Below are 15742 nucleotides of genomic sequence, written 5' to 3'. Positions count from 1 at the left end.
AGAGACCCTGTTTGCATGGATTCTACTACGCATACACCAATGATCTTCCAGATCGAGATGTGGAAAAGTCTACAAGGCCAAATAACATTATTATAATATAGAATTCACAGCACTTAGTTTCAAATTTGTCTATATAATCCAGCTTAACCACTAAACGATATCAATTGCTTACTAGAGCTTTTTTATTTAGTACTACATTTATAATTATTAATAGTGATATATTCTATAATTTGAACAATAATCGTTTGTACAATCTTTATCAACGTCGCAAAAGGAAATTGTCAAAAATAGCCTGGGTTACTGCAAGTCAGGATATAGGATTTTTATAGCTTAGAGATATTTTTACTGGTGTGCTAGTAGACACTTGACACATCTAGCCTTGGAGAGAGATTACACAGTAGAGAGAAGAGAGATATATAAAAATATTGGAAACTGATGAAAGTACTGTACTATAGCAATTCCTGTAAATAGCGGTAAGGTCAGAGCAGTGGTGGAGAATCATCCAAACGCCTGTTTAAATGTTAATTAAATCATCAAGGGTATGTTAGGTAGGATCAAGTTCAAGATTAACCCTTTTAACTCCGCTGTAATATTTATAATCTCAGCTGATGTGCCGGGAGAAATCATTTCGTTTGAATACTTACGTGCCGTGGACGCGCTTACGCGTCCACTGCACTAATCTATAGTCATATTTAGAAGCGCACACGCGTCACTGGAGCTGAAAAGGTTAAATGCAACTGCAGTTCTAGTTTCATACATTTATCAACATTCACTGATACACAAGGTGCACTTGATATCCAAAACTGCTCTGATTTAGCGTTCTGAATGTCGTGACGGTTGTGCAGAGGATTGTTTCATTATTAAAACTAAATACTAGTTTGCTTTTTATACTAATTTATTTTTAGTTACTTGCGATATATTTTCCGCTACGCTTTTTAACATTTTTGTTGGGAATTAAGTCAAAGAAAATTTTTAATATTTCTCAAACTGACACCTTATTTTAATACATATCTCTGAAGTGTATTTTTCTTGCGAAAAAGTTGTTTCAATTCATTTAAAATTATGCAGAAACGTACACTTTATAATATGATATGACTAACTGTATTTATTTGTATTTTTGTTTTAATTTCAAATAGTCCTTTCAGAATGTTATATTTTAATTGTAGACATGTTTTTTTTGGTACATTTTAGATTATTTAAATTGTAGTGGTTGAAGAAGCAGTTAATCAGAAAACAACATGACAACTTATTTTGGTTTTATTGTTTTTTCTCTAATAGAAGTAACTTTACACCATAATCTTTAATTTTTCCTTTTTGTTAGGTAGAAATTATTAACAGTACTGGCTTTTAACTGTAACAATTGTTTGCTTTTTTCTGTCGTGATTTCTTAATAAAAACGTGACACTTATCAGTGTCTGGATATCATGTAATAATTCAGCTTAGAAAAATAAAATGTGATAAAGGTTATATAAATATAATAAAAAAGATAATATAATTAATATGTTCAAAAAGCGTTTAACCCTGTGTGGCATGCTAGACTACTGAAGAAACATTGGACTGTCTATTCTAGTGCAATCACTGAAGGTTTTCGCCTCCGATTTCGTTGAACCTTCATTGATTTTCATGAAAATTGGTGAGTAGTTAGAGAATACCTCAAGGAACAAAGGTGACATAATGCCAACTTGCGCTTTTATCCTGGGGGTCGATTCCACCCCTATCGGGGGTAAAAATTATTTTATTAAAAATAATACCATAAATCGATAGAGGGTCAAATTCTAAGCAAAATTTGTTATATAAAGTTAATAAAATAAATCAAAACTTTTTGAGTTACTAAACATCAAAGATTTTAATTTTTTTTGAGATAAATCCATGTTTTTAACCGAGCTTTCATAAATAACTCAAAAACTATAAGTTTTTACAAAAAAGTTCTAATTATCGAAATTGAAGCTAATGAAAAACGAAATAAACTTCTCCCTTAAAAAACTAAACTAATGTTAATTGAAAGTGAGTTAGGCTACGGTTCCACGGGCGAGAAATTGACGCTAGCAGTAGCAGTAAAATGAACTTAGGTTCCGCGGAACTGAATAGGAGTAGCCGAACTGTACCGACTACGGGACTTGTGCGTATTTGGTTCAGTTCGGCTATTCCCATTCCGTTCCGCGGAACCTTAAGTTCATTTTACTGCTACTGCTAGCGTCAATTTCTCGCCCGTGGAGCCGTAGCCTTAGGGGTAATTGAATGTATATTTTTATAGACAAGTACTCAAATCTAAGTATTCAAGCTTAAAAAACGGGAAAACGATCACTTTTATAAAATATACATACCATGCACTTATCAAAGTACTTCGGAATACCTATCAAATGAACTGCAGGAGAAGTTAACAGCATCAAAATTAAGCAAGTTATGATAAAAATAAGAGAGCCCTTTTGAATTTTTTAGGAAAAAGTGAAAAATAAAACATACGCCACTTCCACAAAAATTAAAATTTATAATAATCCTTACTATAGTTTCTTTATATAAGCATAAGTAATGATTTCAATAATTTTGACCGTTTTAGAATGCACGTTTTTGAAAAAAAGATATAATTTAAGGGAATCAGAATTTTTTAAATTATTGTAATTTTCTTTTGATAATAACTCCAAAAATACTCAATATACGTAAAAAATGATATTTAACCGAATTTTAGTTTTTTTCTGTACCAAATATTCTACCGTTTTACTATTTCCCTAGGGTAAAAAATAACCGAGATAGAAACGTGTAAAACTTAAATTTTGCTGCGACAACCATGTAATCGGGACTATTAATTTAACCTTTTATTTTAAAAAAAGTAAGACGGTTAAAAGGATAAATTTGACTTGGTTTATTATCCCTTGAAATTAGCTTTCAAATGGTTTTTAGTTGAACCTGATATCGTAAAAACTGACGGAGTTATTAAAAAAAAACAACACCATTTTTTTGGAAAAATTTTTAAAAGATAAATTTTGAAAAATTTTTGGTGCATAAACTTTTAACGCTATCACCTTGTTCGGGGACTCATTTGATAGATATTTTTAAGTACTTTGACAAATGTTTAATACTTTATTTATGTTATAAAATGCATAATTTTCCCGTTATTTAAGATTGAATATTTGGATTTGGGGACTCGCCGAAAAAAATATACATTCAATTACCTATAACTCACTTTAAATTAAAACTAAAATGTTTTTTTAGTAACTAGTTTATTTCATTTTTTATTAGCTTCAATTTTGGTAATAACTTTTCTAAAAACTTCAGTTTTTGATTTATTTATGAAAAATCGGTTAAAAATTCTCATCGGTTCTCACGAAAAATTAAAATTTTTGATGTTTAATAACTCAAAAAGTTTTGATTTATTTTAATAACTTTATATAATAAATTTTACTTATAATTTGTTCCTCTATCGATTTATGGTATTATTTTAATTAAAATAATTTTCACCCCCGAGAAGGGGTGGCATCCACCCCCAGGATAAAAGCGCAAGTTATCATCATGTCACCTTTGTTCCTTGAGGTATTCTCTAACTACTCACCAATTTTCATGAAAATCGATGGAGGTTCAACGAAATCGAAGGTAATTGCTCATATCCACCTTCAGTGACTCCACTATCCCCTTTGTATATCGCAGAGCGCATTATTGGGGTAAATGTGTTGGACCAACTGCCAAACCCTTATAGAAGAAAACCACAAGGTAATCCATTCTCGCATCAAATAATCTACAACAGCAACTTTTCAATCCCAAGACGAACAAATACTTGTATCCTACTTTACACAGATGACACTTTGAATAACATTATCACGATACAAAGATGTAATCAAGCGTTATGTTTAAATCACCTGAACCATGTTTAAAAGTGGTTCAGATGATACACAGTAACACTAACCTCGACAAAAACAAGTTTAAGACACCCCAAACTTGAAGACTACTACACATAACAACCAAAAGAAAGAATTGACCTCATAGACTAAGAGCCGCTATAAGGTGAAATTTGCTAATCATTTTAGGCACGATAAGACTCTATAACTTAAATAGTAGAACCTAAAAGAAAATGTATGAACTTTTTAGTGGCACATGCGTTGACAGTGGCGCATCAAACTTTCCACTTCATCATCATTCTCTTTGCCTTATCCCTATGCGGGGTCGGCTTCCCTAATTGCATTTCTCCACACAACTCTATCTTGGGTCATAGCAATGTTAATCCCCTTTACCAACATGTCCTGCCTTATCGTCTCCCCCCAGGTCTTCTTTGGTCTTCCTCTCCTACTCCTTCCAGGAATCTGCACTTCAGCTATTCTTCGTATTGGGTGATTAACCTCTCGACGTTGAACATGACCAAACCATCTTAACCTATGCTCTTTTATTTTGGCATCAATTGGTGCCACACCTAGACTTCCCCTAATATACTCATTTCTAATTTTATCCTTCTTTGTCACTCCACTCATCCATCTAAGCATTCTCATTTCTGCCATATGCCTTTGTTGTTCCTTCACATCAAACTTTCCACTTATGGAAGGGATAAATAAATTAAAAGGTACCCTCCCTCGCTCTCGGAATTCAATTTTTTTGATTTTTTTAAGTTCTATGTGATTAAACAATAATTAGACTCAGGGTAATTTAAGCCCACCACCCCCTTACCCCTTCCCCCACCATCAAAAACTACATTTTTCTTTTTATTTTCTTTAGGTGAGATGCAATCAATTTTGAAATTCAAAAAATTCATAGGCTTAGTTGAGGCTTTTACAAAACATGTCCATTTTTTATAGATCCGTAGGTTGAGTGTACATAACCTCAAAAAAAATGATTTTTTTTTTGAAAAAAGCGTATAACTTTTTGGATGACTGGAGGTCTAATTTTTTTTCCATTTTGTGTATTTTATGGAACACTGTTTTTATTTTTTTTTTTCACATTTTTCCGCAAAGTTCGCCATTTTCAAAAATAGAAAAAATTGTTTTTTTTTTTGGGTTTTTGGGGATTTTCCCTAGTTTATAGACTTAAAAATAGATCAAACCAATGTTTTTTGTATAGGCTATATGTAAAGAAGTATAACTGACTCCTTTGGGACATTAAAAATTTGAAGAAACACGTTAACCCCCCATAAACCCCATATAACACAGATTTTTGGAATTTTGATGGTGGCGAATCTTGCGGAAAAATCTGAAAAAAATTAAAAGCATAGTGTTTGATATAATACACAAAACAGAAAAAAAATTGGACCTCCAGCCACCTCAAAAAAAAGTTTACGCTTTTTTCCAAAAAAAAAATTTGAGGCTATGCACAGTTAACCTACGGATCTATAAAATATAGACGTGTTTTGTAAAAGCCTCAACTATGCCTATGAATTTTGTGAAATTTTAAGATTGATTTCATCCCACCTAAAAAAAAATTAAAACGAAAAATGAAGTTTTTGATGGTGGGGGAAGGAGGTGGTGGGTTAAAATTACGTTATTATTATTTAATCACATAAAACTTAAAAAAAAATGAAAAAAATTGAATTCTGGGAGTAAGGGTGAATACTTTTTAATTCATTTATCCCGTCCATAAGTGGAAAGTTTGATGCGCCACTGTCGACGCATGTGCCACTAAAAAGTGACGGAACAGTGTTCATACGTTTTCTTTTAGGTTCTACTATTTAAGTTATAGGATCTTATCTTGTCTAAAATGATTAGCAAATTTCACCAATACCGGCTCCTAGTCAGTCAAGCTGTGGGGAATAGACTTCTTTTCAACGACCAGATCAAATACCTCTGTACTGTTTTCAACACAATGCTATACTGTGGTTCAGATCTGAAACAGGGTAAGAAAAACACTTAACCTTTTCAATTCTCCACGCCATAAATTTGGACGCCCACAATAACTTTACAGAGCAAACATTTACTCTGCTGAGTCACAGCCTATCACACAAACTGCTAATTTTGTAAAGAACATAATTGTGTGTACAACTAAAAGATATAACAGACATTTTATAAAGACCATTAATCGGCTGAGAGCCAATCATGCTCTTACGCCATATTACATGCATAGAATCGGCTTATCAGATACTCCCAATTGTACTTGTGGCAAAATCGGAGATCTAACACATGTCATATTAGAATGTCATTTAAACATAAATAACATAAACGACCTTTATAAGGAATTAAAAGATTTAAAATGTTTTTTCCCAATAAACCTTAATACTTTAATATTTACAAATGATATGGAAATTCTTCATCTCATTTATAAACATGTTAAATTATGTAAATACAAGTTGTAAACGTAATATAATAGGCATAATTTGTTAATGTGGTTTGAAAAAATTAAAAAAAAATAATATATAAAAAAAACACATAATAAAATAATAACAAAAAAATAATAAATAAAAAAAAGAAAAAAAAATAGAAACAAAAATAAAAAAAGAATAAAAAAAAGAAGTAAAAAAAAGTGTTTCGCACAAATTAAAATATATATTAAAAAAACAGTTAAATAATTAAAAAAAAAAACAAAATAAAAAAAAAGCTACACAATGTACCAATGTATCTATAAAAATAATATTGTAGAATGTACTTATGTTTATAAGAAATTTATGACTATGAATCTGCAATCAATCACAAACAAGTCTGGCTAATTGGCTCTGCCAAAGCCATTTAAAAAAAAAAAGATTCTTCCCACCACCTCGTGGAAATACATCGCCTTTCTAACATCTCACTTTACATAAGAGACTTTACACTCTCAGCAGAATTTACACCTTAAAAACCACTCGTGACCTTTTTTGTCAAAACACCCTTAAAACTTACTGCCCATTTTTCTGTAATATTTATATTCGTCAAACGCCCCAAAATGAAACTCACATAACTTTCCTACCAAAATGCTGATCTCTGTCAACAGTAAACTCAGTGATGAATACATTGATATCGTAGAGGAAACTCATTTTATCGTCATTAGTAAAGTAGCTTATAGGATCTGTTTCTTGTGGTTTTCCGGTTTCATTGTAGAATTATACCTGTCCATACCTAGGTAGCTGTCACAGTTGTTGCCCTCAACGCTTTTCACCCAAAAAGTACTCTAAACTAATATCAAAGAACAAAATCTGGAAAGAACCATTTTACAAGTCCTGTGTGTGTTTTGTGGTATACAGCCAACCACTGGTATACTCCTTCTCAGAGGCATCTTTCAGTGCATCACAAATGACAGAAAAAAGGTAGGTCCGTGATACATACACAATAAATGTGTATAAATTTTATAATATTTATTCCAGTTGTTCATAGGTGGCGCTATAATCGGAAAAAAGATTTAGGTATTTACCCATTATTTACCTATTAGATATCTATACGACTATAATTTAAAGTTCTTCTCAGTCTTTCAGTGTGTCATTAATGATGTAATATATGATTTTAAGAATTTAGAGAATCATAGCATGACATTTTAGTTTAATCTGACAGTTGTCAGAATCGTAATCGTAATTTGGTGTAAAAACAAATTAATTTTTTAATTTATACAAAGGAACATTCTTTTATTTGTATAGTCTTATAAATTGTACAGATTATAGTCGTATAGATAATACATAAATCATTTTTTGTTCGATTATAGCGCCATCTATCAACAACTGGAATAAATAATGGTATAAATTACTTTAACCACGGACGTACCTTTTTTTCTGTCACTTCCAACTTCATGCGTTAGAAAGAAATCGAAAAACAGTGACGCATTGAAAGGTACCCCTGAGAAGGAGCATATGTTTCCCTTTTATTATTCTGAAGATAGCTACTGCTTCATATGTATAGCTCTGTGTAATGAGGCATTTTTGTGTCACTTTGTCTTTTCCTTTTATCACATTATGTACTTCGTTTTGTGTTTTTTTATCTTCAGTAGTTAATTTCAATCACATAGGTATATATTTTTTCTATATTGCCCTGTCTAATGCTCAACTATTAGTATATTAATGGTTGCAGTTTCGCTTTAGGGCTACATTAAATTCAAAAATTTACCTTACGTAAAGCTAGTGTTTTATGTAAAAATATTTTTGGGACAATCTTTTGAATCTATAACTTTTATAATATTTATGTGTTTAGTTTAGATTTTTAGACAGTCCCTAAAGATAAATTAGTTTTGAATAGATTTTCATCTATTTTACTTTCACTTGAAAGGGAAAGCCAACCGTTCTGATCTGAAACTTTGCGAGAGAAGTTCTATACAGACTGGGTGAGGAAGTTGCCATCACTGGCACGGCGCGTCCCACTGGCTAATAGGGAATGTCTTATGGACGCAGGAAAATACGACAGGTGTGAATAAGGTATAACCACTCACGAATCAACTGAAAATAGGGCACAGGAAGCAACTATGTTATTACACTCAACTCCCGATTAACCGTAATCGGAATAACCGTGATGCGGCTTAACCGGGACGCGTTTCAGAAAAAATACGTAAAATTAAATGCAGTTGGAGACGGTCCTGTGAAGCTCAGTAAGCGAGTCACTCATCTCCAGCCGGCAGCCGGGCCCTCTCAAGGTCATAGACCCCTCTCCTCATATCCCTCCCGATACGTCGACACACTCTCACCCGCGCGCCCCGCCCACTCCACAATCAGTACAGCAGTGGAGTGTGACACAGAGTGTGCGTACGATGGCTACCGCTACTAAGCGTAAACGTGTTGTTTTGACGATCCAACAAAAGTTGGACATTGTTCAAAATATTGAACGTGGATCCACGGTTAAACAGATGTGTAACCAGTACAATGTTGGCGATAGCACAGTGCGTGATATTTTAAAAAATAAAGATAAACTCATAACTTTTGCATGTTCCTCGGACACGAATTTTGGAATGGCCAATCGGAAAACCATGAAAAAATCAAAGTTTGACGAACTTGATCAGTGCATGCTGGAGTGGTTTTCGCAGCAACGCGCACAGGGAACTCCGATGTCAGGACCGATTTGCATGACGAAAGCAGTTTTTTTAAGCTCTCGGCATGGAAGGGGACTTCGACGCATCATCTGGTTGGTTCACGCGATTGAAACAGAGACACGGAATCCGGGATGTTTCTACAAAAGGAGAAATTTTAAGTGGTGACATTGACGCTGCTAATCAGTTTAAAGCGAAATTTCAAAAATTTGTGGAGGACGAGGGACTATTGCATGAACAAATTTACAACGCAGATGAATCGGGGTTGTACTGGAAATGTCGACCCACCCGGACTCTAGCATTTAAAAAGGAGCGTAATACACCGGGATACAAAGCTTCGAACCAGCGCATAACAATTATTATGACCTGCGCTAACGCAACTGGGAAACATAAATTGCCCTTACTTGTGATCGGAAAAAAACCTAGATCTTTTAAGGGCACTAAGGCCAAAAATTTACTGTAAGACTATTTTCATCAAAAGGCTGCTTGGATGAATTGCGAAATATTTAAATCTTGGTTTGACTCCAAATTTGTACCGGAGGTAAAAAAACACTTAAAAGCTAATGGTATTCCTCAGAAAGCTGTACTTCTCTTGGACAACGCACCTTCCCATCCTAGTGCAACAACTTTAAGACCACCTGATGAAAAAATCTTCGTGAAATATATGCCTCCCAATGTTACGGCAATGATACAACCAATGGACCAACGTAACTATCGCTCAGCTATCCTTCAGAAAAGAATAGAAGAAGGGAACGACCTCAAGAGCTTTTGGAAGGACTTCACAATCTTAGATGCCATCTACGAAGTACGATCTGTTTGGGAAAAAACCAAACCGCTTACTATCGTACGATCTTGGAAAAAAATCATGCCCGACATTTGTGAAGACGATGACTTTCTAGGATTTGATGAGACTGATTTTGTTGTTAAAAATATTACTGAAGCTATAAAAGATGTGCCAGGAGGAGAGGAAGTGGACGGAGAAAATATACAAGGGTATGAGCAGCTGACAGATGAGCAGATTGTAAACAAGATAACAGGTGGAGTTGGGGAGGACGAGAGTGAAAGTGATGAGGAGGGGGGGTCACGCGATCAACAACAAACAACTGTGTCGTACAGTGCTGCATTGGCGAGTGTGGAACAGCTGCTCGAGTACGTTGAGAGTCAAGAAGATGCTCCAATCGCAGACAAAATTGTGTTACGAAACATGAGAAGTAGAATCAAAAAGAGATGTTTCTCTGTTCAAAAACAGAAAACTGTTACGGATTATTTTCAAAGAAAGTAATTCACGCTAGTTTGTACCTTGTAAATATTTTTTTACATATTTGAAAGTATGTACTGTTATTGTTCATATCCTTGGTATTTACAGTAACGTGTTTTATTGTCTTACAATATGTATGTGTGTTATTCATGTGATTCTTGTCAAACACAACATTCAGGTATGTTTTAATGCAATATAAATACGTTAACTACACCATTTAATAGTGTTTTGCATTTTAATACCCTTTCCTGTTAAATTTATAGTATTTTGCGGATTAACCGCGATTTTACGTATCCGGAAAGCCTTAACCCTACTTTATCCCGGTTAATCGGGAGTTGAGTGTACTTACAGCCTTACACTCACAGCCATGAACAGAATTAATCGTCTCTGTCCCAAACAAGTCTCAATCAGCCCAATCAAAACCCTACACAACACATTAAGGCAGCTTGGGCAAAATTTGCTACTGCTATAAAGTTAGATTTGGCGTTTATGCAAGAACCTTGGGCATACCATTGCCGGATGCAAGGTCTATCAGTTACTGGCGGATCTGGCTACTCCTATATATAGAAGATCTGCCGAAATCTCGGAAGATTTCTATAAAAATGGAAGCTGTACAATAATCTAATTGCCTGCAGTTATAGGACAGACTGCGTCTAGATAAGAAAAATAAATCTGCACTGAATGCTATTGGCTAGTCTGTATCATTATTACAAACAGTGAAGTTTTAAAGAAGCTGATTTTGCTGTGTTAATATTGTATTTGATCATGACACCCAGGTCTGTAAAAACCGTTGCAATTCCATAAATCATCACCAAAGTTTATGATATGATCATCGTAGCTTGTACCGGGTGTCCCAATAAGAATGGCGCTCGCCCATATCTCTGGAACCGTTTATAGTACAGCTTTGGGAAAAAAACTTTTATAACAAAAGTTGCATCGAGAAAAGCCTGGAAATTATTTTCATAATTGTAAGTCCACCGCTAGAGGGCGTAATTGAATATCAAAAATTAAAAAATCAAAATTTTACAAAATTTGCCTAATGAAAGGGCACTGGAAATCCGATTATCGTATTCTTAATAAAATTCTGCGCATATTTTATTTTACAAGTTTAAGTCTACCTGTGCAAATAAGAGGTGGGGGTGAGTGGGAACCTTGTTATGAAAAAATCGCTGTAAGTCCGGTTCTGCTTAATCGATTTTTGCAAACTTGCTCTTGTTGTAAACAGCTTATTTTCATCAATGTAATAGTTATAATTTGGAAACAGCCTATTACGTAATATGCGGCTAGGAGGCGCTATTTATTTTCTTTTTAGAAATCTAGTTTTCTTTGGAAAATATTAAATACAAGTATGTATTTTTTTTCCTGTACTACAAAATAAGACCAAATTAGCAACAGAATACCGAAAACCGCATGTCTATACCTTTTTTCTATCTCAAGATATCTTAAGAAACGTGTAAATTTTAAACATAACTGTTGCTGTCATATAAGTGGAAATATATAGAAGCAAGTAGTGTGCTATGGAAAAAAACAAAGAAACATTTTCCACATGTCACCGTATATAATAAATCAAAACAAAATATGAAAAACTCTACTACTGGGGTGACGTCTTTGGGGATATTTCATTACATATATTCTAGCCGCAACAGTTGCATTTCTCATGCATTCAAAGAATGTGGCTATCATGTCAAATGCTTCTTAGTTTGTAAGAATCATCTTGAATTTCACTCTGTATAAATTTTACATAAAATTTAATACAACCAAAACCGCAACAAACCATCAATGAACAAATTTTTATGTTTTACTGATTTGACACATAATTTGATACATGATGACTTTTTGAAGTTAATACTTCTAATAGTTCTATTTTTTCCACAGCGCACTACTTATTTCCACTTTGACTTCCTTAACTTAGTTTACCGGTGACAATAACAGTTATGTATTTATCTTAGCTGGGAATAGGATAATTGATATTAAAATGTAATGAAAAAACAATTAAAAATTTGTGTAGAAAATCTGACGTTTTTACATTTTCTACGGTTCATCGAGAGAAAAGCAAATGCGCGGAGGCAAAAATTCATAAAAATTTACATATTAACGCTATTTTTTGGTATTCTTTTAAATATTAAAATTAGTGTAATATTTAAATAAAAATAAAATTAAACTGTTTGAATATTTATTTCGTTAAAATCATAATAATAGAAGTATAACTTCTTACTCGCGTACAAAGTAAACAAACTCTTTTTTTGTTATATTTTATAGTGTTATTTGTCTTATTGTTGTTTTGATTCATTATATACGGTGAAATCTAGACAATTTTCCTTTGTTTTTTTTTCATAGCACACTACGTGCTTCTATATATTTCCACTTATATGACAGCAACAGTTATGTTTAAAATTTACACGTTTCTTAAGATATCTCGAGATAGAAAAAAGGTATCGACATGCGGTTTTCGGTATTCTGTTGCTAATTTAGTCTTATTTTGTAATACAGGAAAAAAATATATACTTGTATTTAATATTTTCCAAAGAAAACTAGATTTCTAAAAAAAAATAAATACCGCCTTCTAGCCGGCATATTACGTAATAGGCTGTTTCCAAATTATAACTATTACATTGATGAAAATAAGCTGTTTTCAACAAGACCAAGTTTGTAAAAATCGATTAAGCAGAACCTGACTTACAGCGATTTTTTCACAACAAGGTTCCCACTCACCCCCACCTCTTATTTGCACAGGTAGACTTAAACTTGTGAAATAAAATATGCACAGAATTGTATGAAGAATACGATGATTAGATTTCCAGTGCCCTTTCATTAGGCAAATTTTGTAAAATTTCGATTTTTTAATTTTTGATATTCAATTACGCCCTCTAGCGGTAGACTTACAATTATGAAAATAATTTCCAGGCTTTTCTCGAGGCAACTTTTGTTATAAAATTTTTTTTTTCCAAAGCTGTAGTATAAACGGTTCCTGAGATTGGCCGAGAGCCATTTTTATTGGGACACCCGGTACAATAAAAATTCATGGTTTATTAGAAACTGTAAGCCAAAATTGGAACTTTGGGAAACATTTTGGAAATAATTTTAATATGAAGGTTTTTTGTTAATTTTGAATTTTAATATGAATGCTCGTTTTCTTAACTTAACTATTAACTGTCATGTATTATACAACTCTACCGAACATTTTCTGTGCCGAATTGAGGAAAAACCTCCATCCTGCTCACAAGACAGTCGTTGCACAAGTAAAATTACACCAGATAGTAACTAATCAACCACCCATCATTTGACAGATTTAGCTCTATGTGATTATTCCAATTCCCATACTTAAGAAATTGTTCGGACGAAACCGTTTTACAACGAAAAATGAGACACTGAAACTTTACAATATTTTGAGGATTTTGAGTACAGTTACTTTTTAGACGGATTTTTTAAATTGCTGAAGTTGCGTTAAATGGAAAATGGCAGATTTACATAGTTAATATGTAAGTTATTCAGAATAACTCCACATAGTTATTCAGAAACCTACAATACCGGCACAGACAGAATGAGATGTAATCTAATGGCATAGGTACTATTGAAAAAGAGAGGGACAGTTAGGGAAACATGTAGATTTGCTTATTTTATAAAATTCGACGAAATATCTTATTGTTTCACTATTTAAACATCTAAACCAGAAAATATATGATAGATGTTCAGTTACAAGCCAGACCATTGTTGTTTTGTATATAATCGTGAAGGTATTGTGTAATTTAGACAAGGAACATTGCTTGGTTATATGTAACGAAACCGCTTGCCCGCCCTTTTTGTCCAAACGTAAAATTTTATTTTATTTCTCAGGAATCACCAATATGGGCGGTCCAGGAGGCCCTGGTGGCGGCCCAGGCCCCGGCGGCCGCAATTCCATCGAAATCATGCTTCCCGGACCAAAAGTAGGACTGATCATCGGCAAAGGAGGTGAGACCATCAAACAGCTGCAAGAAAAAAGTGGCGCGAAAATGGTCGTAATTCAAGACGGTCCCAATCAAGAACACGAGAAGCCCCTGGTAATCAGCGGTGAACCTCAAAAGGTAGAGCATGCCAAACAGCTAGTATATGACCTGATGGCTGAAAAGGAGATGAAGAGTTTCAACAGAGGCGGCCCAAGAGGACGTCAGAACCAGGGACAAAACGATGGAGGTGGTTATGGCAATAATGATTATGGCGGTGGAGGCGGTGGTGGCGAACAGATGGAAGTAAGTATTTGTTTGACTATTCTATATTTTACACAGTCCTACCTAATGCTCGATTATTGTTTAATAATAATTGTAGTTTCGCTTTGGGACTAAATTAATTTCAAAAATTTACCTTACATCAAACGAATCTGTTTTTATGTAAAAATATTTTTGAGACAACTTTTGTAGGCAATTCATGTTTTTAAAGAGGTTCTAAAACTGTTTTCTTGTAGCATGTTTACGTTATACAGTGATGAGCGCGCTAATAACCGGCAAAATAACTCAAAAGATGGAATACATATTAAGTTGTGAGATAAAAAGAAATGAAACTAGTGGAGGCAGGATATTTAGCGATAAAAACCTATACATTATATTTATTGTTTCCCACCTTAAGACGTATCAGAGGAGTATGTCAACTAAAACTGTCACAGTGGCAGTTGCCAAACTCGTCCGAGACGTCTAAAGGTGGGAAACAATAAGTAGAATGTAAATTTATAAGTTTATATCTCTAAATCTCCCACCTCCACTACTTTCATTTCTTTTTATCTCACAACTTAATGTGTTTTCCATCTTTTGTCGGTTATTAGGGCGCTCATCATATACTGTATTTTATGGGATTAACATTTAAAAAAAAAAAAAAAAAAAAACACAGTAAAATAATAACAAAAAAAAATAAAAATAAAAATAAAAAAAATTAAACAAAAATAAAAAAGAAAAAAAATAAAAAAAAGAAAAAAAAGTGTTTAGCATAAATTAAAATATGTATTAAAAAAAACAGTAAAATAATTAAAAAAATAAAATAAAAAAAGCAACACAATGTATCTAAAAATAGTATTGTTGTATGGACTTATGGTATGAAATAAGAAATCTATGACTATGAATCTGCAATCAATCACAAACAAGTCTGGTTAATTGGCTCTGCCAAAGCCATTTTTCAAAAAAAAAACATTTCAATTAACATTTCATTTTTTTTTTAATTGAAATTGCATTGGAAATCTAAACGTCAAACAAATAATGTTTTGTATTTACTTCATTTTTTTGTCAGATGTTTCAAAAATTATTCAAAAACTCATTTTTATTGTCTTCCGCTTGTTTCCATCCTAACTGGCTTGTAATGGTATTCATAAATAGCTTTTCTTTTAGAAAATCCATTGTCTTTTCCTAGTTTTCTTTTGTTAAGTAATCAGTTCATTGTCATTTCAGTGTACCATTTTTTAATTACCCCAGATCTGTGACTTATTTCACTGTTGTGCATTTCATCTCTTTAAGGTATTTCTCAACATTTTATTTTGTTTCTTATGTTGTAACTGTAATTGTATTGTAACTTGTACTTATTCCTAACATTTGGCAGTTGCACAACTTTGACTCATGTCAAAGTATGTTATTTGAA

The 15742-nt window shown here is 33.2% G+C and overlaps 1 protein-coding gene across 7 annotated transcripts in view; it reads left to right on the top strand.

Moving 5' to 3' along the window:
* Positions 1-15742, top strand: part of LOC114337835 (far upstream element-binding protein 1) — a 78575-nt gene that overhangs the window by 12253 nt on the left and 50580 nt on the right. For all 7 annotated transcript variants that reach the window (XR_007698771.1, XM_050653836.1, XM_028288373.2 and 4 more), the window contains one exon: positions 13979-14373. Coding sequence is in view for 6 of the 7 variants with exons in the window: in XM_050653836.1 (XP_050509793.1) it covers positions 13979-14373 (395 nt within the window). In the remaining variant the exon portion in view is untranslated. The remainder of the gene's footprint in view (positions 1-13978; positions 14374-15742) is intronic.

Source organism: Diabrotica virgifera, chromosome 6 (genome assembly GCF_917563875.1).
Source record: "Diabrotica virgifera virgifera chromosome 6, PGI_DIABVI_V3a".
Taxonomy (NCBI): domain Eukaryota; kingdom Metazoa; phylum Arthropoda; class Insecta; order Coleoptera; family Chrysomelidae; genus Diabrotica; species Diabrotica virgifera.
This window is presented reverse-complemented; position numbering and strand designations above follow the sequence as displayed.